The following is a 24766-nucleotide window of genomic DNA, read 5'->3' on the forward strand; positions in this document are numbered from 1 at the left end:
GCATCCCTTTCAAGATCCTCGAGAGACTCATCTACGCCCGTGTCGAACCAATCCGCAGCTTCCCCGTGAGCAAGCTGGCTTCCGACACGGACGATCAACCGTAGACCAGGTCGCACTTATGACCCAAGACATTGAGGACAGCTTCTCGGCTAAGAAGAAGGCTGGCGCCGTGTTTGTTGATCTCACCGCTGCCTATGATACCGTATGCCATAGCGGCCTTACCTGCAAGTTACCCCGTCTGCTCCCTGACAGACACATGGTCCATATCATGATGGAACTTGTGCAAAACCGCAGTTTTACCTTCACAATCGGGAGCGGTCGTCGAAGACGGCGTCGAAGCAGACAACGCCGACTTAAAAGGGCTCAGTCTTGGCACTTCTACAGGGCTCAGTCTTGGCTCCTCTCCTGTTGAAAATATACACTTATGACTTGCCCCCACCATCTCCAGGAAATATGCTTACGCAGACGACCTGGCATTTCTGCACTCAGCGGGAAATTGGCAGTCAGTGGAGAGGAACCTCAGCCAAGACATGCAAACATTATCAGCATACCTCTAGAAATGGAAGTTACAGCTCAGCAAGGCAAAGACAGTGTCGGTGGCCTTCCACCCTAACAACCGGGAAGCACAGCGTGAGATAAACATCAACACTGATGGGGAGCGCATGCCCTACTATGCCGAACCTACTTATCTCGGCATAACTCTGGACAGGTCACTCACGTTCAGCCGACACTTGGAGTCACTGCGCAAAAAACCATCTACACGCGTCGCACTTTTGAGGCGATTGGCGAGTTCCGGCTGGGGAGCTAATGTCAAAACTCTTCGTACAGCTACCCTAGTCCTTGTTCATTCCATCTCTGAGTACTGTGCACCAGTCTGGTGCCATAGTTCTCACACCCACCACATTAATACCGCCATCAACGATGCACTGCGTACTCTGACTGCTTTGCGTACTGCGTACTCTGACTGCAAGCACTCTGATGCTTGCGTCCCACTCCGACGGACTACCTACCCATCCTAGCAGGCATCCAACCTGCTGAGCTACGTCGTAAAGAAGCCACGATTTCGACCCCGACCATCCCCTCCATGCAACATTCAAGCAAGCACCACCTTCAAAGCAGCGGCTGAAATCAAGACGCCCCTTTGTGCCTGCCGCACAACTACTTTAGAACATCAAAGAACTTGGTTTAAGTGTGGAACACTGGACGAACCACTTGTGGAACACGGAGTGGCAAAACCACACCTCCACGCTCCGTGACTTCATACCCGACGCCGATCCCCGTCCACCGGGGATGTCCCTTGCAAGGTTTGCGTGGGTCAAGCTCAACCGCCTGCAAACTGGCGGCCGTTTTTGTTCGGACATGCACAAGTGGGGCCTGGCTCCTTCACTAGAATGCGAGTGTGGTGCCACTGAACAGACCGCAAACCATGTCATCCACCACTGCCTCCACACGGTGCGCATGGTCTGAGGGTCCTGGACGACAAGACTGTTGAGTGGCTGATGATTTTCTGTCTTCCAATCTAGCCTGGAAAGATCTGATCATACACCGATGATGAGTAGTTTTTTTGGTAGTTACATTCATGATAGGCCTATCACTAATCAACCTGTATAAAATACTGGTTACTGCCTACCTACTATACTAACCTATACGAAAAACATCTGAAAAAAAAATCACAAAACAAAATTATGACGTCATTCATGATGCAATGCTGACGTCATATTTGAAGAAGAAATATTTTAGCATTGGTAACTTATTGTAACCAAAAAAGTAACACCAACAACGAACAAGCGACTACAAGATGATAAAAAAAGCAAAAAATTGTGGCAGTCAGTCCAAATATAACAAAAATAAAGTATCTAATCGCATAGAAATGCCGTGAAGAGCTCAAAATTGATTTGGGGGAAATCCCCGATTTGGGGGTGATCACGTGACCCAAAAAGTTGCGGCACCCACTAAAATTGAAGTTAGATTCATCAATTACAAAATAATGCAAAAAACAACGTGTAACACGTTTAGCCTAAAGATGCTCATTTTTGCCCCTCACGGCCTGCACTAGGCCTATACGTGATGATTCTGATTCATACGAAAGTAAAATGCTGGAAGCCAGGTGCGGATCTAGGATTTTTTTTTGGGGGGGGCCAGAAAATTTCAAAATGAATTAAAAAGTAAGAAAAAGATAAAACAGATATGAACAATCAGTGACGTAACTGCGTGTTCGCTAAAGGCGACACCCAGCGGCGGGGGGTCTGGGGGGCCTCCCCCAAAAAATTTTGAAAAATTACTTTGAGTTTGGTGCATTCTGAGAGCATTTTCAACAAAAATATGGGTATAAATATTCCTGTAAAATGGTGCTGTCCGGTGGCATATCAAAAGGATAAGATCATGTTTTCTTCGGCATTTTTTCGGTAATAAAGCTAAGTCTCTATGTTTTCTTGTTGCTAATTCCTGGCTGAGATGTTTGAATGTTTGGTATTGGCAAAACTCGCTCTTTTAATGCAGTTTCGCTTAAAATTAGGCAAACTTTGTTTTAAAGACATAGAGACTGAAAGCATCATTCTCAATATCGTGACGTCACACGCGTGCCAAAGGAGGGGTTATAAGTCCGCTGTGGGACTAATATCAGCTGTTTAGAAGCATATCAAACCATTCAACAATTTCTCACAAAATTTCGGGGGGGGCCCGGGCCCCCCCCATAGATCCGCGCCTGCTGGAAGCACTGAGGTGTTGACTGTAAAAAGAAGTCGTTCAACATTTGTTCGAAAATATGATCCATCGTATTTAAAAATTGGCTTCAAGGCAGGCAGGTGTACAGAAACCGCAATGTGTTGTTTGTGGAGTTGTACTTAGCAATGACTCAATGAAACCTTCAAATTTAAAGAGACACTTACATTCAAAACATAAAGTAAAGATTATAGTTCTAAGCCAAAAGAGTTTTTTGAAAGGAAACGAAATGAATTAAAAAGTGCACAAAAACAGATGTACGGCGTGACTCATGCAAATACTAAAGCGTTACGTGCATCTTATAAAGTGGAGCTAAAAATTGCAAAAGCTCAAAAACCGTACAGTGTTGGTGAGACATTAGTAGGCCTACAAGGCTGCATTCAAGAAGTTGGTTTAGAAGTACTTGGTGAGGCACCAGCTGCAAAAGTTCTTCTTTCAAACGACACTATTGCTCGACGAACTGCTGATTTGGCTGATAGGCCTAATATGGAAATTCAACTAGTTGATCAAATTAAACTGGCCAAGTAGGCTACTATTCTTTACAGCTAGATGAAAGCACAGACATTGGAAACATGGCAATTTTGATGGTGTATGTACGTTATGAATATGAAGGTGTTACAGACGGTTGTTCGCCTGGTCAAACGTCATGTAGAAACCGTTCGGGTCTACTGAATATTACGTCATGGAAATTCCTAAAACATGAGCCAAAATTGCACCATCGTCCGTAAGACTCGTGTCAGACCGGTTTAAACCTGTTTCAGTTTGAGACCTGTTTGGACATGAAATGCTGCGTCACGAACTGCTGGCGTGCCTTTGAGTTATCACAAATTTTTCTGATTCATTCTTGAAGTCGTGTGTTGGAAGTCGGTCGCACATTTAACTGGTTTATTTGGTGCTTGCTAGCTGGACAAACTCTCCGTCTTTTATCCAAGTAATCTGTATTGTAGTGACAGTTTTTAGGTGTACGGCGTTGCACCAGTCATTTCGATAGCCTCGGGCTAATTTTACTGGAATACACTTTTGAATAGACGTTTCGAAAGTGTGTTTATTTTTGGGTCATTGCATGCAGACGAACGGATTTGGGAATCTTACGTTACAATTTTCCCACGAAGAGATTATGGTTTACCGCTGTGACCATAAAAAATAAAAGACGGATTCTTGTCAGTTGGTAGGTCAAGAAGAAATTAAAACAAAAAAAAATAAAAGACGAGTTCTTGTCAGTTGGTAGGTCAAGAAGAAATTAAAGCAAAAAATAAAAATAAAAGACGAGTTCTTGTCAGTTGGTAGGTCAAGAAGAAATTAAAGCAAGAAAAAATAAAAAACGATTTTGTTAGCTGGTAGGCCAAGAAGCACTTGAAGGCATAAAAATAAACGACGTGTTTGTTGTCAGCTAGTGCAGAAGAACTACTTAGAAGTACAAGAAATAATAAAAGAAGATTTGTTGGTTGGTAGTCTACACTCTTACAGAAGCAAAGAAAAGTAAAGACAATTCTTCTCAGTTTGGTACAGAAGAAAAATAACTTTGACATTCATTGGCAAGAAAGAAGATTAAAAGACAATCCATCTGTGCTTGTAGATTCAAGTGGAAGAATCCAAGCAAGTTTTGTGGACTTTAGGACTTCATACCCGTACAGCTACGGTATCGTGCATTTAAATTCTTTTTTGTATTTTTACGGTCTTGGCAGTTAAGTTTTTTATAACTACTGTAGCCTAATAATTTTGTGTGTTTGTGTAACTTCATTTTTTTTTTAATTGTTAATTTAGCCCCAACATTTAATATGTCTACACTCGGTGGCGACAAGGACTCGACCGCCGTAGACTCGACTGAGTTTAAGCCTGATGATGTTCTTTGCGGTCGGGCAGGCCATTCTGGGGAGGGACCCAATAACGATGAGGCTAAGTCAGTTCGAGAGGCCCGGCATCTTAGAAGGGATATTTTGACTCAAATTGGGGAACTTTCTGTAGCCCTAGGTTCTTTGAGTAATAAGCAGGAACTGTTAATTTTTCGATCTAACTTATCTACTTTAGAAGAGGAATTACGGCATTTCCATGCTCTTTTGACTACAATCTTTAACTCTGCAATCTTGGCAGAACTTCGTGATAGGGTAGATCTCGAATTTAACTCGTTAAAAAATAACTTTGAACAAAAAGAAAGTGAGTTCTCAGATATGTTGGATGCTGACATACATCCTGAGGATAGCGCCTCAAATGTAAGCACTAAGATGTCTAAGAGTTCGTCTCGGATAGTTGCACAAATTAACCTACAGCTAAGACGAGAGGAGCTCCAGATCCAAGCTGAGGCCGAAGCAAGAGCTGCTGAGGCCATCGCGAGAGCTGAGGCCATACGAGCTGAGGCTGCCGCGAGAGCTGAGGCCGAAGCGAGAGCTGCTGAGGCCATTCGAGCTGAGGCTGCCGCGAGAGCTGAGGCCGAAGCGAGAGCAGCTGAGGCCGCCGCGAGAGCCGAAGCTAGAGCTGCTGAGTTCGCACTCAAAGACGCTCAGTTGAGGGCTGAACAACGTAAAGAGGTAGTTTTAGCTGAATATCGATCAGAGGCGGGCTCCCGGCGTAGCTCTAGGAAGAGCTCTTCTAGGCATTCCAGAAATGAACATCAATCGCAATTTAATTTACATAACCTCTTCCAAACGCCCGTTCAACCTGTGAGTGGACCAGGGCAATCCACACGTTTTCCAGCTGTTTCAGGAGGTCTCGGGGCCGCGGCTAAGGGTCTTCCGAATGCTGTAGAGCCAAGGTCTGCGAATTACAACCGAACTCCTCCCCCAGAGCGTACAGGTCACGGGGCCGCCATTAGCAATAATGCTTTGCCCCCTTCAAAGTTTTCTGCGCCGCTAGTTGTGGATCGCCCAGCTACACGTAATTTGGGTGGTTGTGAGAGGCGTATCGCGTCTCCTGATTTTAACGTGTGTGAGGATCGTGATCGGGCTGTGCATGTGACTGAGCCCACTCAGCCCCTTAAGGGATATAGCTTGTCTTCTCCCGCTAAATCGAGTTCTCAACAGCAGGATTGCTTTTTTGAATACCAAAATAGTAGGACGTTTTTCGATAAGGCGGCCTTGATTGGTTACGATGGTAATAATATGCCATTTATCTTCTTTAAAAATCGTGTTACGGCCTTAATGGCAGCTTCGCCCTTTAAGGGGACTTGTTTGACTTTGTTACAAGCAGCTTGTGTTAGAACAGCTGCGCAAACGATTGCTAATTTGGTTTCTGACACCCCTGGCTTGTCAGAGGAAGACAGGATAGAAATGTCGTTAGCTCGCTTGTCCCAGCGTTTTGGGGTTCGTGGAGGTCTTTTCGCCGAACCGGAAATTAGAAAGTATCGCTATGGTAGCAAATTGACTTCGACCTCTTCCAGTGATCTGAAAGAGTTTAAAGATGAATTATCGCAGTGTTTGCTTTACGCGCAAGCTTATGGTCAGCGTGATAAATTGGAAGGACGTTTTGTTTTGGATTTGGCTAAGCGACTCCCGTTTGACGCTAAGCAGCGTTATCTTGACTTTTTAGGTGATCAGTATGGTGGCACTGATGAGCCTACCTTTCAGAGTTTGGAATGAATTTGTAGTACGAGAGGAAACGCGTAAGTCGACTGATTTTAGCATTATGCTAATGGGCGATTCTTGTGAGTCGCAGCAATTTAAAAAGTTTGGCAAAGGAAAATTGCCTTCATGTCCGGTTAGGCAGACGTCCGTAAAACCCCACGATGATGTGATGTCAGGGAGTTCGCAGTACTCGACTGTTGTTGGCGCACCGCGCGGTGGTGAGGCTAGACGTAAAGACCTGCCGGCATGCATTTGTTGTTCGTCACGTGGTCAAGTTGAATATCATTTTTTGTCTAATTGTAAAGAATTTTTGCGCTTGACACCTAAAGATCGGAGAGATGTCATTGTGAAAGCTGGCAAATGCTTGAATTGTTTGCGCCAGCATATGGTTAGGGATTGCGTTCATGCAAATAACTGTCGTAAGTGTGTGCCTAACAACGATAGGAAACACTATTTTCTTCTGCATGATTTTTATGTGACGTCACGTGATTCTCTGGATTCGGTTGGGAAAGATGATGCTCGTGCCAGAGTTCCTGTGCGTAATGTTAAGATTGGAAATGTTAAAGCAGCCTTTAACCGCGTTACTGCTGCTCGTGTTTTGAATCCAATGACTGGCAAATCGAAGTTGGTGTATTGTCAGCATGATCCTGGTTCGCAGTTGACGTTTGTTTCGAGTGATTTGGTGTGTGAACTTGATCTTAAACCGTACGATAAAGCGTCGTTTAAAATGGATACCCTGGCTGGTCAGAAAGCTACTTGTGCTGACCTTGTCAAACTCAACATCCAGTCGTTAGAGACAGATGAACTGTTTTGTGATATAACCTCGGTGGTTAACCCAGCTTGGGCTGATGATGTTAAAACTTTACCGCATAAACAAGATTTAAATGGTTTCCGTCATTTTCATGACGTGAATATGTTTCATTTGAATGATTGTAGTACTGTAGATGTACTGATTGGCAACGACAACGCTTATTTGATGTGTGCAAAAAAAGAGCGTGTTGGTGAAAATCGTAGTGAACCACATGCTTTGCTCACTCCTCTCGGTTGGTTGGCTTGTGGTGGTAAGTCACCCTTAGATGAAAGCGTTGCTAAAGTGTGCAGAGTGCAGACGTCTTCAGAGTCGGATGTCATCTCTGGCTTTCAGCGTAAAATTGAGTCTCGTGATATGGAAATAGCAGACCTGAATAAAGTCATTCAGGATTTGACGTTGCAAAATGAAACCTGTGAATTGTCTCGCAATGATAAGTTGGCTAGAGAACTTGTTGAACCGAATATTGAGTTGAAAGATGGTCGATTTGAGATACCTGTTCCGTTGAAGGAAGATATTGATCTACCTAACAATTTTGTGTTGGCGTCAGATAGAGCTGCTGCTTTAAGAAAGAAAGCTTTAAAACAACCTGAACTTCGTGATTTCCTTACTGACACCATGAAAGATCTTAAATCAAATGGCTATATTGAGCGTACTGGTGAAGCAGGAAATGTCAAGGGATTTGAATGGTATTTACCATACTTTGTGACGTCACAATTAAAAAAGCGCATTGTTTACGATGGCAAGTCTGAATTTCGAGGAACTTGTGTTAATGATGTAATGTTTTCGGGTCCTGACTTGTTAAACCCTCTGGTAGATGTCTTGGCTAGATTTCGGCTTGGTAGATTTGGTCTCATGGCTGATGTGACTAAATGCTTCTTTCAAATAAAGTTACCCGAGTTGATAGAATCAGCTGAATTTCACAATGCCCTGAGACAGAGAGAGATAAACTGGGAATTTATACCTCTGTATGCTCCGGCGCAAGGTGGCGCCTGGGAGGCAATGGTTAAACAATTTAAAATCGCATTTTTTCACATTTTGGACTCTTCAAGTCGTAAGCCCAATTTTATTGAACTGCTTACGTACACCAGTAGTGCCGTTCGGATCGTGAACGAACGCCCTTTGGTACCTTTGAGTGACGACCCTAGGGATTTTACTGTCATCACCCCTGCCTCACTTTTGACCCCATACTTAGACCCATACTGTGCTGTTGGGCAACCACATGATCGTGACCAATTAAGAAGGGATTATCGGTTCAATTTGTCACTTTCTCAGCAGTTTTGGAGTAAATGGATCGATTTTTACTTGCCAGGTTTTCAGGGCCGGAAAAAATGGCTAAAAATGGCCGAGAATTTGGAGCCTGGTCAACTTGTAGTGGTAGGTTCTCTCCAGGACATTGGTAAACGTGGGAAGTATCAACTTGGGAGGGTGCATGAGGTAGTTCCACAAATTAGGAAAGGGAAGCCTGTGGTTCGTAGAGCTAAAGTTGCCGTCTGCAACTATGATGAGAGTACGGGGAAAGTGAAAGTAGACTGTGTGTTGAGGGATATTTCGTGCCTCGCCCCCGTAAAGAACACCTAAGTGTTAGGGTTTGAGCCTGGTTTTGTCTGCGGTGGCCGACACTTGTCTGAGCCCAGAACAGTCGGTTATTATCGCAACCATGGTATATAGCGTCATTTTTTTGCGTGTACCTACTACCTATGGTACCAATTTCATGTATCGTCGTGTTTATTCTTATTGCTGTTCATTCTTTGCATGCCCTTTGTATTTGCGTATTAACTTAAACGTGAGTGATTCAAACAATTTGTGTATCATGTGTTTTTATTCATTGGCTCACAATTGTCGTCAATTCTTTTTTAGTTATGCCATGTCAGACTGCCATAACTAGGGGCCGCTATGTTACAGACGGTTGTTCGCCTGGTCAAACGTCATGTAGAAACCGTTCGGGTCTACTGAATATTACGTCATGGAAATTCCTAAAACATGAGCCAAAATTGCACCATCGTCCGTAAGACTCGTGTCAGACCGGTTTAAACCTGTTTCAGTTTGAGACCTGTTTGGACATGAAATGCTGCGTCACGAACTGCTGGCGTGCCTTTGAGTTATCACAAATTTTTCTGATTCATTCTTGAAGTCGTGTGTTGGAAGTCGGTCGCACATTTAACTGGTTTATTTGGTGCTTGCTAGCTGGACAAACTCTCCGTCTTTTATCCAAGTAATCTGTATTGTAGTGACAGTTTTTAGGTGTACGGCGTTGCACCAGTCATTTCGATAGCCTCGGGCTAATTTTACTGGAATACACTTTTGAATAGACGTTTCGAAAGTGTGTTTATTTTTGGGTCATTGCATGCAGACGAACGGATTTGGGAATCTTACGTTACAATTTTCCCACGAAGAGATTATGGTTTACCGCTGTGACCAGAAGGCAAATTAAAAGAAGAGTTTTTTTTCTCTGCCGCTCTTCCACGTAGAACAACTGGTGCAGAAATATCAAAGACTATTATTGATTACATTGAAAACAAAGGATTAGATATGAAGAATTGCGTTGGAGTATGTTCCCATGGTGCTGCTGCAATGATAGGAGAAAAATCGGGAGTAATTACACGAATTAAGCAGTTGGCTCCAGAATGTGCTTCAACGCATTGCTTTATTCATAGGGAAAGTCTTGCAACCAAGAAATTGTCAACGAAGTTAAATGATGTGCTTTGCGAGGTCGTAAAAATTGTTAATTATATCCAAGGAAGTGCAGTTAATTCAAGACTATTTGCCCTTTTATGCGACGATATGCAAGCAGATCACAGGCAACTCCTATTTCATTCTAGTGTGCGTTGGCTGTCGAGGGGAAAAGTTTTATCACGCGTATGTGAGCTCAGAAACGAACTAGCAGTATTTTTGCGTGACAGAAAGCCAGATTGGGCGAAGCTATTTGTAGATGAACAATGGCTTGCTTTGTTAGTCAAGTGAGTAGGCTACTTTTAGACCAAGAATCGCTTTGGGTAGCCAGAAGTTTGTTGAAAGACAGGAGATATTTTAAAAATGTCCCACTGCTGCACATGCCCTTCATTGCAAAACAAACATTTGACTTTTCACCGAAAAAAACTTTTCATGGTTGCCTCGCATTTTTCAGAGAGGGCCCGGAATTAGGCTACCAGGCAGGGGATCCGAGAGGGGGAAGGATCGGGCAAAATTTTCCCCTAGCATAACATTGTAAAGGAAAAACGAGTAGTTTTTCGTTTTGTCACTTTTGAGGGGGGGCCCATTTTTACTTCTAAAATAAACAACTTTTTGAATGAAATGCGTAGTTAGTGATTTTCGATCATTGTAGAGATGCTACTTCAGATGTTTCTCATCAAGGACAAATCATTCTCTTGTTGAATCAGGCTATGTTAAACTGGTTCAAGACGTAAAATTTGATTCTGTTAGGCTAAGCCTAGGCTACCGTTACTGATCTCTGAATCACTAAATGTTTTATGTTGTTGTAATTTGAAAACTGGTGCTGCTTTCGCAAAGCGTGTAGGCCTATTTTTGATAAAATATGATTTTACGTTGTCAAAAAAAGTCAAGAAAACGGCTATGTGTTCATGGGTTAAATCAGATGTAACTTAGACTACTGTATAACAATTTTCGTGTTTTTTTTTTATTATTTTGCTTCTAAAACTAGGTTACAGTAATTTAGTAATGCATGAAGTTTAGCAACAATTTAACTTACGTCACTCTCATTGTTTTCAAGTAGACCAGCCAGTGCCGGTCTTTGTAGTGTGCAAACCGTGCGATCGCACAGGGCCCGCAATTTACTCAGAAAATGCAGTAATTGTCATTTCCAATGGAAAAAATTCAATTCGATTCACAAGCAAGTACCGGTATCCTTGAAGTCAGTTGCGGCTTTAGGGTGAGGCAAGTGCTGAAATTGTCGCGTCGGGCCACCTTTACAAGCTTACATGCCACCAGACAGCACCATTTTACAATAATATTTATACCCAAATTTTTGGTAAACATGCTCTCAGAATGCACCCAATTCAAAGTAACTTTTCAAATTTTTCTGGGGGTGGCCTCCAGACACCCCGCTGCAGGGGGTCTTCTTCGGCGAACACGCCGCCGGCCATCAAAACACCCCCTCTCCTTTCACTACTGAATTGAATCATTGTCATTGGGGCCCGAAAAGCATATTCCGCACAGGGCCCGAAATACCCTAAGACCGGCACTGAGACCAGCTATTGATAAAGTTCATCAAAAATCTGTCCTTATTGGTGATAAAAATATGATAGGCAACCCCACTGCTGAAATGATTTTTTTATTTGTAACTGATACATCTATGTAAAAAACAATTGTGGTATAAAACTGAAAGTTCATCGAACATAGCGCACAAAGTACAGGTGGGTAGTGCCGCTACTAGCCGCTAATGTTTTGGTAGCGATAGCGGCACCACATTTTTGTTTGGTTTGCGGCTGTAGTGGTAACGCTACTCCCCCCTCCAAGGTGGTGGAGAGGCGAGACATTTGTTTCATTGGTATATCCTCTACTTTGCAATTAAAGTAGAAAAAGATGAAACGATTCTTACAACAGACAATACGAGGGAAATCAATAGGCTATTAGAAGACTGTGAACAAAGTTGAAACATTGGTAGGCCTACATCAGCACAACGGAATATATATACGAAAAAAGTGCTAATCTAAAAAGTAGAAACATCTTTGTGTGGGCTGCTGAAATATCCCCTTGCTCGAACAAACTATTGCTGTTTGAAAGTGGCCGAGGCTTTTGATAATCCAAGTTTGCTGAAAAATAAATCATAGTAATTTATTTTTTTACTATTTTCGTTATTGAGACGAAACAAAAAGTAGGCTATAGCTAATACAATGCTAAAATATACGAAAGGCATAACTGTCTACACATTTTTTGTGGTTGGTTTATTGTCACCCTGGTCACGTTTCAGTGAATTTTACTCGTCTGCCATGTCACAATCAACATTTGGTTCAAACATCCCTCGCTCCAGTCCAGCCGCACCGAGATCCATTGATCTCGACCGACCGTCCCACTAAATTCATCTCCATTTTTCTTTTTCTTTTCTTCCATTTTTCACTCCATTGCCTTTTCGTATTTAAAACTAACAAACGGCCGGTTGCATAACCGAGCATATAGCCTTGGTTCGACACCACTCAAGAGCATGCGGCTGTGTCTTTGGCAGGACACCTAATGGTGGACACAAAATTTGCTTCTTCGCCTTCCCTACTTATTTTTTAATCCATCCGGCTTAAACGTGTGCATGCGTGATCTATTCTCTGGAGCCTGCAGTGATGCAGCGTGCACCCGAACAACCATCTCTATCCGCTAGCTTCCACGTCCCAGCTGATTGAAAGTTTCCTCTGATCAGTGTGTACACAAGAGAGATGGACATAAGCTTCCGTTTACATTAAAAAATTGGAATCACACCATCAAAATCTGACATTACATTTGCGTTTTCTAAAGTTTTCTAAATTTTCTAATTGCAATTACATAGTTTCAAATATAATTAGGCTTAATTGTACGTTTTAATTGCAAAATTGAATTGTCAATATTTACGTTTCAATGATTTTACCATAGACAGTAGAATTGCATTTGATAAAGTTGCGAAAATTGCCTGTACCCAGTAGGCTAAGTTCATTTTTGCAACATACAATTTAATATTGAAAAACGTCTTTTTGCTGGGGTTGATGCTCAAAGGTGGGCAATGGGCATATATTACTTTGAAAGTAGAGTGCTACCGCTACTGGGACCAAAAGTAACGCGCACTACCGTTACCAGTCGATAAAAGTAGCGCGTTGCCGCTACTCGGACCACAAGTAGTCCGCGCTACCGCTACTTTTGTCTTAAATCAATACAAGGAAACACTATTCAATTATCTTGTAAACTCAAAACGACCTTAAAATGACATCTCTCGTTTGCACTGTAATTTCAACGACGTTATAGAAAACACGTTCTTGGTGAAATGCTTATGCATCTTTCAAAAACACAAGCATTTTAAAATGCCTGTCACTGAGTCCAGCCCGCTTTGGCTTCAGCAAGATTTTTTGACGGAGAAGTCTCCCCATTGCAACAATGGAAGAAATGGGGTGTTATACTGAACAGACGTTTTAACTCGCTATTGGGAAAGCGCAAGGACTTCTTGTTTTAAAAAAAGGCCTCCACAAGTGACTTTTCTTTCCGTACCGACGTTTCATGAGATAGCACCAACACACCAAAAAATTCGTCCTAGGAGTTATGACTCGTGTTCTTGTCACTCTTGTCGGTATCAACGTGGCTTGATGTTTCCCGCAATAGTCGAAAAATTTCTGCTTTGATTTTTTTCACGCATTGCATCCATAAAAAAATTTCCAAAAACGAGTCATCTTTTTTCACTTTAAATTGGAAAGTAGAGGGAGTGCAACTGAAAGAAATGTTGCGTCTCTCCGCTACCAAAAAGTAGCTTGCTGCTGCTCATCTCTGCTGATGCTGCAGTTAATCCTAAATGTAATTTGAACCAAATATTTTTGTAATCTACACAACAGCAAAAGTCTCAATTGCAAATAATTAGGCTACAACTAAATGAAAATGCGTAGCCTAATTGATCCAACTCTGGTGCACTAGTCTCTGTGCTTCGCGGGTTAAAATCCAATTTTGTATTTAACTTAACTTTGAAAATATGTTTTTTACAATAAAAATTTTTGAGTTGTAAATATGATAAAAGTTGTATATACTTCTGTTGTAAAAGGCCTTGAGCAGTTATCCAATGAGTTTCGCTAATATGTGAACTTGTTTAGTTTTACAAATTTATTTCATATTTTCAGAACTATGTTATGGATAATGGCGGATCCAGGAGCGGCGATCGCCCACCTACAACACAGAAAATTTACTATATTTATGGTGTATTTGCATTTTGCAAGGTCGGATTTTATGTATTATTGCGTTTTGTTGAAATTGCTCCTCCATGCTTAAAGCTATTTCCCGGATCCGCCCTTAAATGGACATGTAGATATTAGATGCAACAAAGCCTAAATACTGGTCAAAGAATTATTATGGCCAATTCAATAAAACTTACGCTTCTCTTAGAAAGGTATCGTGAGTTATTTTATTCACATCTGATCCTGGTGGGAATTCATCAAAGTTACTGATACCCATGGTTTTCAAAGCTGCAACAAAATATAGCAGTGTTTCATCAAATTCCGAAACTAATACTTCATCCAGTAATAAACTACTGCCAAACCAGTTTAAAGCCGTTTACAACTTTTTGTGTTTGTCCAATCGTATGCTCTACGTTTCTCATTTATGGCAGTAAAAACATTTCCTGCTTGCAGCAAACATCTTTATTTCAGCGTATGATAATCGTACACAGCCTATTCAAAATAACTAATCTAAACTTGCAAAAGAACAAATGGAACAGACAATAAGTTATCGTTAGTGCAATGAAATCTTAAGCCTGCACGGATATACGCAAGCCTGCTTAAGAAAACGAAAACAATTCTGGAGTTTTTAAGCTGTGTTTTTAGATAATTACTTATTGGAGTTGTTACTTTACTTAACATCTATTACTTGATGATTCAACTACTTTAAATCAAGACCAAATTTTGGGTCAAGCGCAATACAATTCAGAGAGAAACGGCAGAAATAAAGCAATCCGACTACCTTCAACAAATTGCTCCCTTGAAATGAACCCACGCTTGGTTGGATCAAGCATTCCAAATATGGAGTTCAGATTCGAATCTTCAAATAAGCATGGATAGTAAATTCCACTCTGTTTTGCTAGCTTTAGCTTTTCCAACTGTTGTATTAGATATGCTTTTGGCTCATCTAAACACACAATGGTGCCATGTTATCAACAACATACAATAGACTACACTGCTCATAAAAAACATACAAATATCAACAAAATTACATTCAGCATGTGGTCTTAGTCTAACTTAATTAATGACTTACTTTACATACAGTAGCCTAGTAGCGTGCAACAGTGTTGTTCAAACCTGGTATGGTACACCATAAGAGACTAACAACAATAACGGTTTCTGTTAACTAACTGTTTACCACGATATATATGGAATTCGTCAGTTGCCTAGTTTAGTGACACCATGCCTCAAAAATGCCACAAGTTTCATGGTGGAAAAAAAAAATACACAAAATTTCAGAAATTTTTTTAATACAACGACCGTTTGTTTCTCTTTTAGTACGGTACCGTACTGTATAAATAAGATATAAAAAAGGTACGGTACTTCACAAATTAAAGGGTTGTAAAAGGCCATCCAACAACACAACTGATGTAATTTTACAAGGTTAAGTTATTGTATTCATGAGGCTTGATGTTTAATAGAGCAGCTACTTTTCCTCGAAGTAGCAGCCCTGGGTGAATGATAATGTTGTCTAGAGCAGGTTGCCATGGTTCGGACATGTTTTAGAAAAAGAGGATCACTTACTATATAACAAATCTACAATCTGCAAGTGTTGCGATGCAGGCAGCATAGAGGAAGGCATCAAAAAAAAGAAAGTAAGACTACTATCTGCAATTACAGGCCTCGAAATTTGTACTTTTTTCCGGCGGTCAAGCATGTCCTACCGGACTGGCCCTTTCAGTGGACATTTAATATCTCAACCGGACATATTTTTTGCTTGCAAATAAATCAGTGCGTTAATGACAGTCGTGTAATGACGCAATAAACACAATTGAAAACAACAATCCAAATTTCCTTACTACAAACGCAACTCCGATCATTTATTCGGTGGTTTTCGCGTTATAGAATCGTTGTGCCAAGCGATTACTGCCGGCGCGGGGTCGTAAATCTTCATGTCAGGACTGTCCAGACAATTTGCGCATTAGTGACGCAATAGTGTTAGCCCTCAATAGTGTTAGTGTTAACTAACTAACACAATAGTGTTAGTCTAACACCCTCCCTTATGTGCAGAAATTCTATCAGTATCAGCGTGAATAAGGTCGCCACATTCGCCTAAGCACGTGCGGAACCCAGCTGAGACTTGCTTCTCTGTGACGTTTCTTTTTAACAAACGATCAATGTAACGCAATAATCCTCATTGTTAAAATTAGAATACATATCCTGCCGAAAAGTTCAGACAACTGTATTTCAAGGCAACATTGCAAGGCGTTGAAATGATGTAAAAATGGCTACTTTTGCCATCAGCTCGTTAACCACACCACTCTAATGTGATCTTTAAAGCAATTGCCTGTACGATTATTGTTTCAGCTCTGTATTTGTTCGCGTTAAACAAACAATTGTAACAATTCAAATTTAAAATATATATATTTTTGCTGCATTATCTCTATTTTTGTCAAGAATTTTGCGGCGGTCATTTATGACCGACCAATGAGTCGGCTTCGGCAGACATTCGAGGTCATTCCGGAGGTCATGACCGCCATGACCGCCGGAATTTCGAGGCCTGAATTATATGGTGTTTTCGACCCAACAAATGCGCAAACGACCAAGAGGGTTGGAGTTGAAAGGGATAAGCTAATAGAAAAAGAAAACGTTGGTATTGAACAGAACAAAATCTCTGAGCAATACTTGTTGTTTTTTCAACATCTGGATGTGAATGAAATTGCTGGAGATATTTTTGAAAACGTAAATAATCACTTCAAGGGAACAAAATCAGTAACTAAAACCAACTCAGATACTAAAATTAAAAAAGCTATTAAGTTCAGATCAGGAAAGCATCCTTGCTCAATATGTCTAAGTGGGACTGGTAGAAACTCTAAACTATCTTCTGCACCAACTGCTCTCGCTGGGTCCACATGAATTGTAGTGGAATTAAAGGCCTACTGAAACCAGACTAACAATACTTATCTCCACGCTTACAAGGACACAGCAAGACTAATAGGCCAGTAAGCGAAGTTGAGGTTAACGGTGGCGCACTTGACGTGGTACGGTAGCTGACTTTTGCTACCTTGGAGATACCATGTTTTCTGGAGGGAGGTGTGAGCTTACAGCCATAACACTGTGCAAGTCAGCTTGGAAAAAGTTCAGAGAACTATTTCCTACCCTCCCAAGCAAGCAATTTCCTGCTGCAATCAGAGGTCAACCTTACTCCAGCTGTGTGAAAAGTGCCATGCTTTATGGCTCCAAAACAATACCGAAACATTAGCAAGCACCGCCAAGCGCCTACAACTTAACGATGGTAAGATAGACCTGCCTAGTCAAGCCTGAAGACAACATCCAGTTTTAAACTCTTTTGTTTTACATCAAAACATCAAAACAACCTTTTTCAAACACCAAAACAACCTTTTTTACAAAACGATGCTGTAACTCAAAGCAGTCAAAGAATTTTTGATGTCAACAAAACTTTTGAATGTAAAGACAAACATCGTTTTAACATCGCCAGATGTTGAAATCGTGTACAAAAGGAAACTTTTATCTAAAAGAACATTTACAAAAGCCATTTGATTTGTTCAAAGAACCCAATTAGCCTAACAGTTCGTATTTACATCGATTTAATGTCTGAATATTGAATAATATTCAACTGTTGAATTTACAGAAGGCGTCGTTGAATTTTCAAATAATCGTCGAATAGGAAACTCGCCGAAAACAGAACTCGCCGAATCGGATTTGCCAAATAGTAGCAGACCCCTGCATTGTAATTCATCATATTAGGCTATACTTCATTGAGTGCTTGCAAAAAGCTTAAAAAATTATTCATAAGAACGATATTTTTGAAATGAAAAAAATTGAATGGAGTTACTGTTTATGCAACCATTATTTCTATGATCGTTACAGTTGATACACACTTATAAACTATACAATTAAAACACTAAAATCACAACAAACTTGTGTCACTTACCTGGTCTATTATATATCAACATTGAAGTCATATTATCTAAAAGTTGCAAAATTCTGTTCCTCTCCAAATACGTTTGAGCATCGGCTTCTCGGTGGTTTTCTGGTTCCATTGTTGAAAATTAATCGCACTATTAAAGTCTATGATCTGCAAAAAGTAAACTTCAACTTGCAATCAAAAACTAAATGTAGCACAATCACCATAATATTCGAAATTTAGATGTTGGTTAGGAATAGGTATTTGACTTTCTAGCAGTAGTTGCTATGTTCAGTTACAACATAATAAAATGAAAGCAGAAAGAATTATATATATGTATGTTTTTATTGCTTTGCTGACATTTTATGAATCATAACAATGTAAAATATGTACTGTAGTAGGGGTGATAACACCAGTAGGGTGTTAAGAATAAACACTTATATATGTTTAATATTGATGCTACCCAGCTAGCATTTTCTTGCTTAAAATGGAAAGACTTGCTAACTGACTTGCTAACTAACTAACTATATACATACACATGGAAAAGTTACTAATGTTTCCACAATCCACATCAAAAGCATATTTGATCAATAACATAGGCTACCTACTGTAATACTTATGCTACCGGATACAAGATTATCACAGCAAAATGTTTGCATGTCCTATGTAAACTTTTTGCATAGTAATCTCTGGATTGGTATACCATTTAGACTGCAGCTGTGTACATTATATACCATAATACAGATCAAATCCGGGGATATCTAAAACACAAGGATGCAAAGGCTAGGCCTTAAAACTCGTGTTTTTTTCTGGCAGCCATCGTGGCCTACCGAGAGCTCCTTCTCGGCAGCCAAATCTGCGTGCTTGGAGGCCAAAATACAATAACGATAGCACAAGTAAATAGCATTAAACTTGCAACAATGTTAAAATGATCACTTAGCGTTGTTGAAGTCTGGGCGACGTCCTGCAATAGAATCGTTGTACCACGCATTAAATGCTTTATCGGGATTGTAATCCGGTATTGCGGGACCATCTAACAACCCTAAATTGTTTTCACTGCTCGCAGGTCAGTAAATTGTTTCAACTGCATACCGCCTTTTATAAAACCTGACCATTTATTCCGTTATGATGTCACCATTGAGGGTGTGAAGTCACTAACCCACAGCGTTCTCAACTATGAAGACACGTGTTTTACCCACGGATGTCAACTAACCTAGTTCTCCTTTTTAACAACGATTCAATGTCCGACAATATTGAATCGATATAAAAACGACAATATTGCCAGCCGATGTAAATTAGCACTTCGGATTAACACTTCGTTAAAATAAACATCGGGAATTGCAAACAAGTCTTACAGCGCTGGTGATCGCAGCTGGATATATTCAATACAACAGTAGTAACTATAATGCGCTGACCTAATTCTACGTCACTCTTTGATACTACATATTTTCGACATTTAATCCGCGATCATTTTATTGCAAAATTAAATAATTGGCTAGAAGAAACCGGCGGCCAAGCTTGGCCGACGGAGAAGGTAGCACAGGTGGTCATTCAAGCACTACTTAGCGGCGATGGCCGCCGGCTGCTTTAAGGCTTGAAAGGCTGTTGTTACGTCTGACAATAGAAAGGCTTCTGCAGCTCCAACTGTTCGAGCACAGCACACCAGGGCTCAGCTATTGATGGCCTGGGGGTACTTATTTAGCAGACAAGCTTGCCATATTCACAGCTAATAATCATACTGATGGTCTGAAAGACCACTAGCAAGTTAGCTTAGAAAATGAGCATCTGCATTGCCAACATGCTTAAGTTTGTTTGTTTAGCACTGGCTTTGGTATTAAGCTTGTATGCAATACGCTGCATTTTAGCTGATGGTTCAGCCATTTTGCAGTTCAACCGTTTCAGAGCTAACTGAAGCAGCAGCAGCTGACTGTACCAGCAGCAGTACATAACTTTCTGTAATTAAAAAAAGAGTGGCATGTTTAACGCACTATCAACAACCGCCTTCTAGTATTAATAACCACCCTTCTAGTACAATGAGAAAAAACAATCACTGCGAACCTTCTTATTTCTCTATTTTAGATACCATTATGTAAATAATATGCAAATGAATGCTATTTTCAAAAAAATGTTACTGAGCATTGAGCAACGGTGCCAGAATGCTAGAGCAGTGCTCTACAACCCGTGTTCTGTGGTGTGATATTAAACGTTTCACAGGAAAGCTATAATTTAAACATGTTTTTTTTAAACAAAGTGTTCCAGACTAGTCATCAAATGGGCTGCTTGATTGATGTGTTTTCAGAAGTTAACTGTTAGTCGGAAGTTCTATGAAGTGTTTGATACATTTTGTTTTTTCAAATTGAAATGTGGAGAGCTGTCTTGAAGTGCCAAAAGTTAAATAATCTAATTGGATATTAAATCTATTTGTGTATAATTTTAAAATGTCAAAGTCAGCTGAAAAAAAAACTGCACTATTTTGAAAAATCTTTTCCAAATTCACAAATTGACAGCACACTAAAATCAAAATTCAACAACATTCTATAAAAGGTTTTGGATTTCCATTGAAGAAGAATGTGGGATATAAGCAAATTTTCAAAGCAACATTATAAATTTTGCACAGTAAAAAATACACAATATGTTTGAAACAATGAAAACTATTAATACTACAAAAAGTGCTCAATGCCAAGTAAAAAAGCAAAGCAGAGCGAATTAAATTCAGATAGTAATAACTATATTTGATATAATTCACAATTATGTTTGATATGTTTGTGTAAAAAATGTTATTCATTATACTTATTAATTTGAAGAGATCAGTAATCAATCCTGCTTGAAAAAAGCTAATGCAAGGTTCTTAAAACTTATCATTCCAAACATGTTTTTTATTATTCGTGTTTTTAAAAATCTTATTCATATAAAGCAGCAGATACTGAGATCTTTAGAAATGCGACAGCTGAAGTTCTTAGGTCACATTATAAGGAAAGGCGAACTTGAAGATTTATCTTTAAGTGGAAAAATTATAGGTAAACGGTCAAGAGGAGCACAAAGATTCACATTTTTGCACAATTTTCAACCACTTATGAAAAACCCTACTAAAATTTGGCAAGAAGCACGAGATCGATCAAACTGGAACATCATTGTACATCGAGGGCTGCATCAGCTATGATACCTAAAGAGAGAGAGAGATTCATATAAATTAAAATATGATTTTGCACTTTGTCTTCTTTTGAGTAAGAGTTTTGCTCCAATGGATTCATAAATTCATTTAAAATCGATGAGGTAGTGCCAATCTATAAATAAGGAGACCCAAGCAATTGCAGTAACTATATATAGAGCAGTGAGTCTTCTGTCCTGCTTCTCAAAAATTTTAGAAAAAGTCACACACAAGATTATAATATACTATTGTTCCAGACGGTTGTTCGCCTGGTCAAACGTCATAAAAACCGTTCAAGTCTACTGAATATTACGTCATGGAAATTCCTGAAACATGAGCCAAAATTGCACCAGCGTTCATAAGAATTGTGTCAAACCTGTTTGGGCCTGTTTGGGCCTGTTTAAACAGGAAATATTACATCAGCTTTAAACACCTGTTGGAATGACTTCATAATTGTCTTTCATTATTGCGTCACAGTACTGCATACGTGAATTTGAGATATTGCTATCTATTCTGGTCATTCGTAAAATGATTGTTTGAAAGTTGGCCGCACATTTAACTGTTGACTTAGTGCTTGCTAGCTGGACAAAGTTTCCGTCTTTTATCCAATTAATCTGTATTGTAGTGACAGTTTTTTAGAGGTGTAGGCGTTGCACCTATTTTCGATAGCCGCGGGCTAATTTTACAGGAATACACTCTTTGAAAAGAAGTTCAAGTGTGTGTTACTTTTTCGGTCATTATATACAGACGAAAGGATTTGGGAATCTTACGTTACAATTTTCCCACGAAGAGATTATGGTTTACCGCTGTGACCAACTATTTATATTATTTCCTTGAACAACGTAATTTCTTACACACCCAGCAGTTTGGTTTTAGACATAACCACTCCGAGAACAAGGCTACTACACTTCTAACAAATAAGATCTATAGAGCAATGGAAAATAAAGAAGCGACTCTTGGCATCTTTCTAGATCGATCAATTTTAGGCTTTTAAAACAGTAATTCATGAAATAGTTTTGGCAAAACTTTATCACTGTATTATCAGAAGAACTCACCTCCAAAGGTTTCAAAGCCACTTAAATAATCGTTTTCAGACAGTAGAAATTTCTGGCAGTGTTTCAACTTCATTAGAGAAAGTGTAGTGTGCCCCAAGGTTCTATCATAGCCCTCCTATTATCTATAATTTATATAAACGACTTCCCAAATTGTTAAAATTGTACTGATTCTATCATTTTTGTGAATGACACAAATCTTCCGATATCAAGTAAGAGTGTGAATAAATTCCATGAAGCGACCAATATAGAAATGCAAAAGCTGTCAAATGGCTTATAGGTAATTAATAAATTATTACTCGATGTAACATTTCATACTTCTCAAAAACGCTTACTCAGCATTCAATAAAATTCACAAGAGCAAAAACTTGGAATGAATTTCCTTCTTCAATTAGAAAGATTTATACAAAATCACTTTTGGTCCACAAAGCAAAACGGATAAGCAATAGAAAGACCAGATAGAAAGGCTGTTTTGCATTCTTGTGAAGATTTCAGTTGAAATCCGAAATAATTTACAAAAATTAGACCTACCAAACAATGATGTCCACTGCTTGTGCTGCACTTTTATGTTTGTAGATATTAACAGTAAACGCAATACTGCATAACCAACTCGACACTGTAACTAATGGGATGAATGTTTCAACACCATTATCTAATGATCTATATATTTACCAGCTCATCCATTCCACCACCCACCAGGACAAGAAACAATAACTTAAACTGGATCTCGAACCTCAATCGTCGTAGGCAACTGTGCAGTTGCAGTCTGACCATAGAAAGAGCTCAACACCTTGCTCTCCTTGGCTACATCAAAACAAGCTTTAGCCTGAGGATGGGTATATTTTATGTCCGGTTTTCTTTCTCCATCCTATTATTATTATGATGACTGTTAATTTACATCAATATTGAAATTTACTGGCAAATTCAATCCACAACACTTTTCATTAAGCTGTCATTTATTACTACATTTGTGCTTCTCTTTGTTTTATTTTTTGCTGTTTGTGTTTTATGGCAGCGCTACGGTCACTGGCGCCGACTTACGGGGTGGCAGCCACCCCGTTTAGGATACATTACTTACTGCAAATAAATGTAATTTGAGCGGACGTTTAAATCTTTTTTTGATCATTGGTTTTCGCTTCAAGTCAACGTAAAGCAAGAGGTGAACCAATACAGTATTACGAAGAAAATGATTGTTTTTGTCACAAGCATGATACTCGCGTAACATCAAGCAAGCTACGTGAAGATTACGCACCACGTGGCACGAGTTTTTTCCTTGTTGTTGTTGCGATCGTTTTATTTGTTACTTGTCATAAGTCATTGTTACATTTGTTAGGTTTACAATGTGATTTATTAATCAACAAAATACGATCTTTCCATTGCTTCCCTCAAAAATCTTTTTTTTTTAATTTTAACCTACTTGCGATCTACCATGACGCAACAGCGATTGAACCACGTCCTAATTTTAAATGTTTATCAAGCTGAAGCTTCACGGTTACAACTTGACCAGTTGATTAACAGTTGGATTGACAGAGCTGCTGTTCGCAAAAATACTCTTGCCAAATGTTAAGTGTCAGAGCAGCAACGTAACAATCAAATTCACGACATACCTCCTGTGCTTTGTTTTAAAGTTGCTTTGTAAATTATCGAGCTACATATCAGGCGTAAAAAGACAATTGCATCTACGAAACACGCTTAGTAAAAATCAAACAAAAACATGCAGTTTGAAAGTTTTTAGGTTGCCATATTGTGCTATCAGCCACCCCGTGCAAAAATAAAAGTCGGCGCCTATGGCTACGGTAACTTGTAATTTTACAGACATAACTTAATAAACTACATGATTTACTATTCAGATACATTTTAAACCTTTCAAGGTTTTGCTACCCTTTCATTAAAGTGCTGGTAAGCCTATATCGACTATTGTAGTTAGTACAGTAGTATATTTTTCTTCCTGGGCGCATTAATGACGAAAAATAAAATGGATGAATGTGCTTCTAAACTGTAAATACGTCCTGAAAAAAGGTTTAAATGAATTGAGGAAGAGAATTTTTTAACAAGATTTAAAAATGCAAACTTTTAATACCAGCCAAACAACCATTTATAGACTGCCACTGCCTTCTTTACCAGCAATACCTGTTTTGAAACCAGTAGATTGTCGTTTTGAGCTGTTATAGAAACCAGAGTTGCCATGCCTATTTTAATAAACACATGCAAAAACTAGCGATAGCAAAACTCATCAAGCGAGATTCGAATCTCTTTTTTGAAACAGTGCCTCACGCAGGGGTGGATCTACCGGGTGGGCCTGATTGGTACAGACTCACCCAGATTGACAGTGGGCCCACCCAAAATTAGATTCATGAAAAAAAAACATATTAATGTTTAACACTAGAACAACCAAGTGGCACTGAATAGTCTGTGGCATGATATTTCACAGCATGATACCACGTGACAGCTCGTAAACAATTTACACAAAGGGCGTGGACGTGATTGCTTTTCGTGAACGCAAGCTGCCTTCGAAGTTTCACAAGTCTGTTGTCACCACAATGCTGGGAAAAACGTCGGCTGTCAAGAGCAATGAAGATTTAAGGGCGCTGTGAAACTTTATTCTTCCCAAACGCAATCTTGATGACGTCATGAAAAGCGTAGCTTCTGATTGGTTCGTGATAGATTGGATATCTGCATGTTAAAGTGCCTACCAATGGAAGTAGCCTACTGGACAGCT

The 24766-nt window shown here is 39.8% G+C and overlaps 1 protein-coding gene across 1 annotated transcript; it reads right to left on the minus strand.

The window, feature by feature from the left end:
- Positions 1-11360: 11360 nt before the first annotated feature.
- Positions 11361-22849, minus strand: LOC145769286 (EF-hand calcium-binding domain-containing protein 10-like). Its single transcript, XM_082580873.1, has 5 exons — positions 22720-22849; positions 17875-18018; positions 14722-14886; positions 14138-14228; positions 11361-11858 (listed from the first exon to the last, which is right to left on the minus strand). The coding sequence occupies exons 2-5, from the start codon at positions 17981-17983 to the stop codon at positions 11813-11815; spliced, it is 411 nt and encodes a 136-aa protein (XP_082436999.1). The 5' UTR covers positions 17984-18018; positions 22720-22849; the 3' UTR covers positions 11361-11812.
- Positions 22850-24766: the final 1917 nt, after the last annotated feature.

Source organism: Aplidium turbinatum, chromosome 4 (assembly GCF_918807975.1).
Source record: "Aplidium turbinatum chromosome 4, kaAplTurb1.1, whole genome shotgun sequence".
NCBI lineage: Eukaryota > Metazoa > Chordata > Ascidiacea > Aplousobranchia > Polyclinidae > Aplidium > Aplidium turbinatum.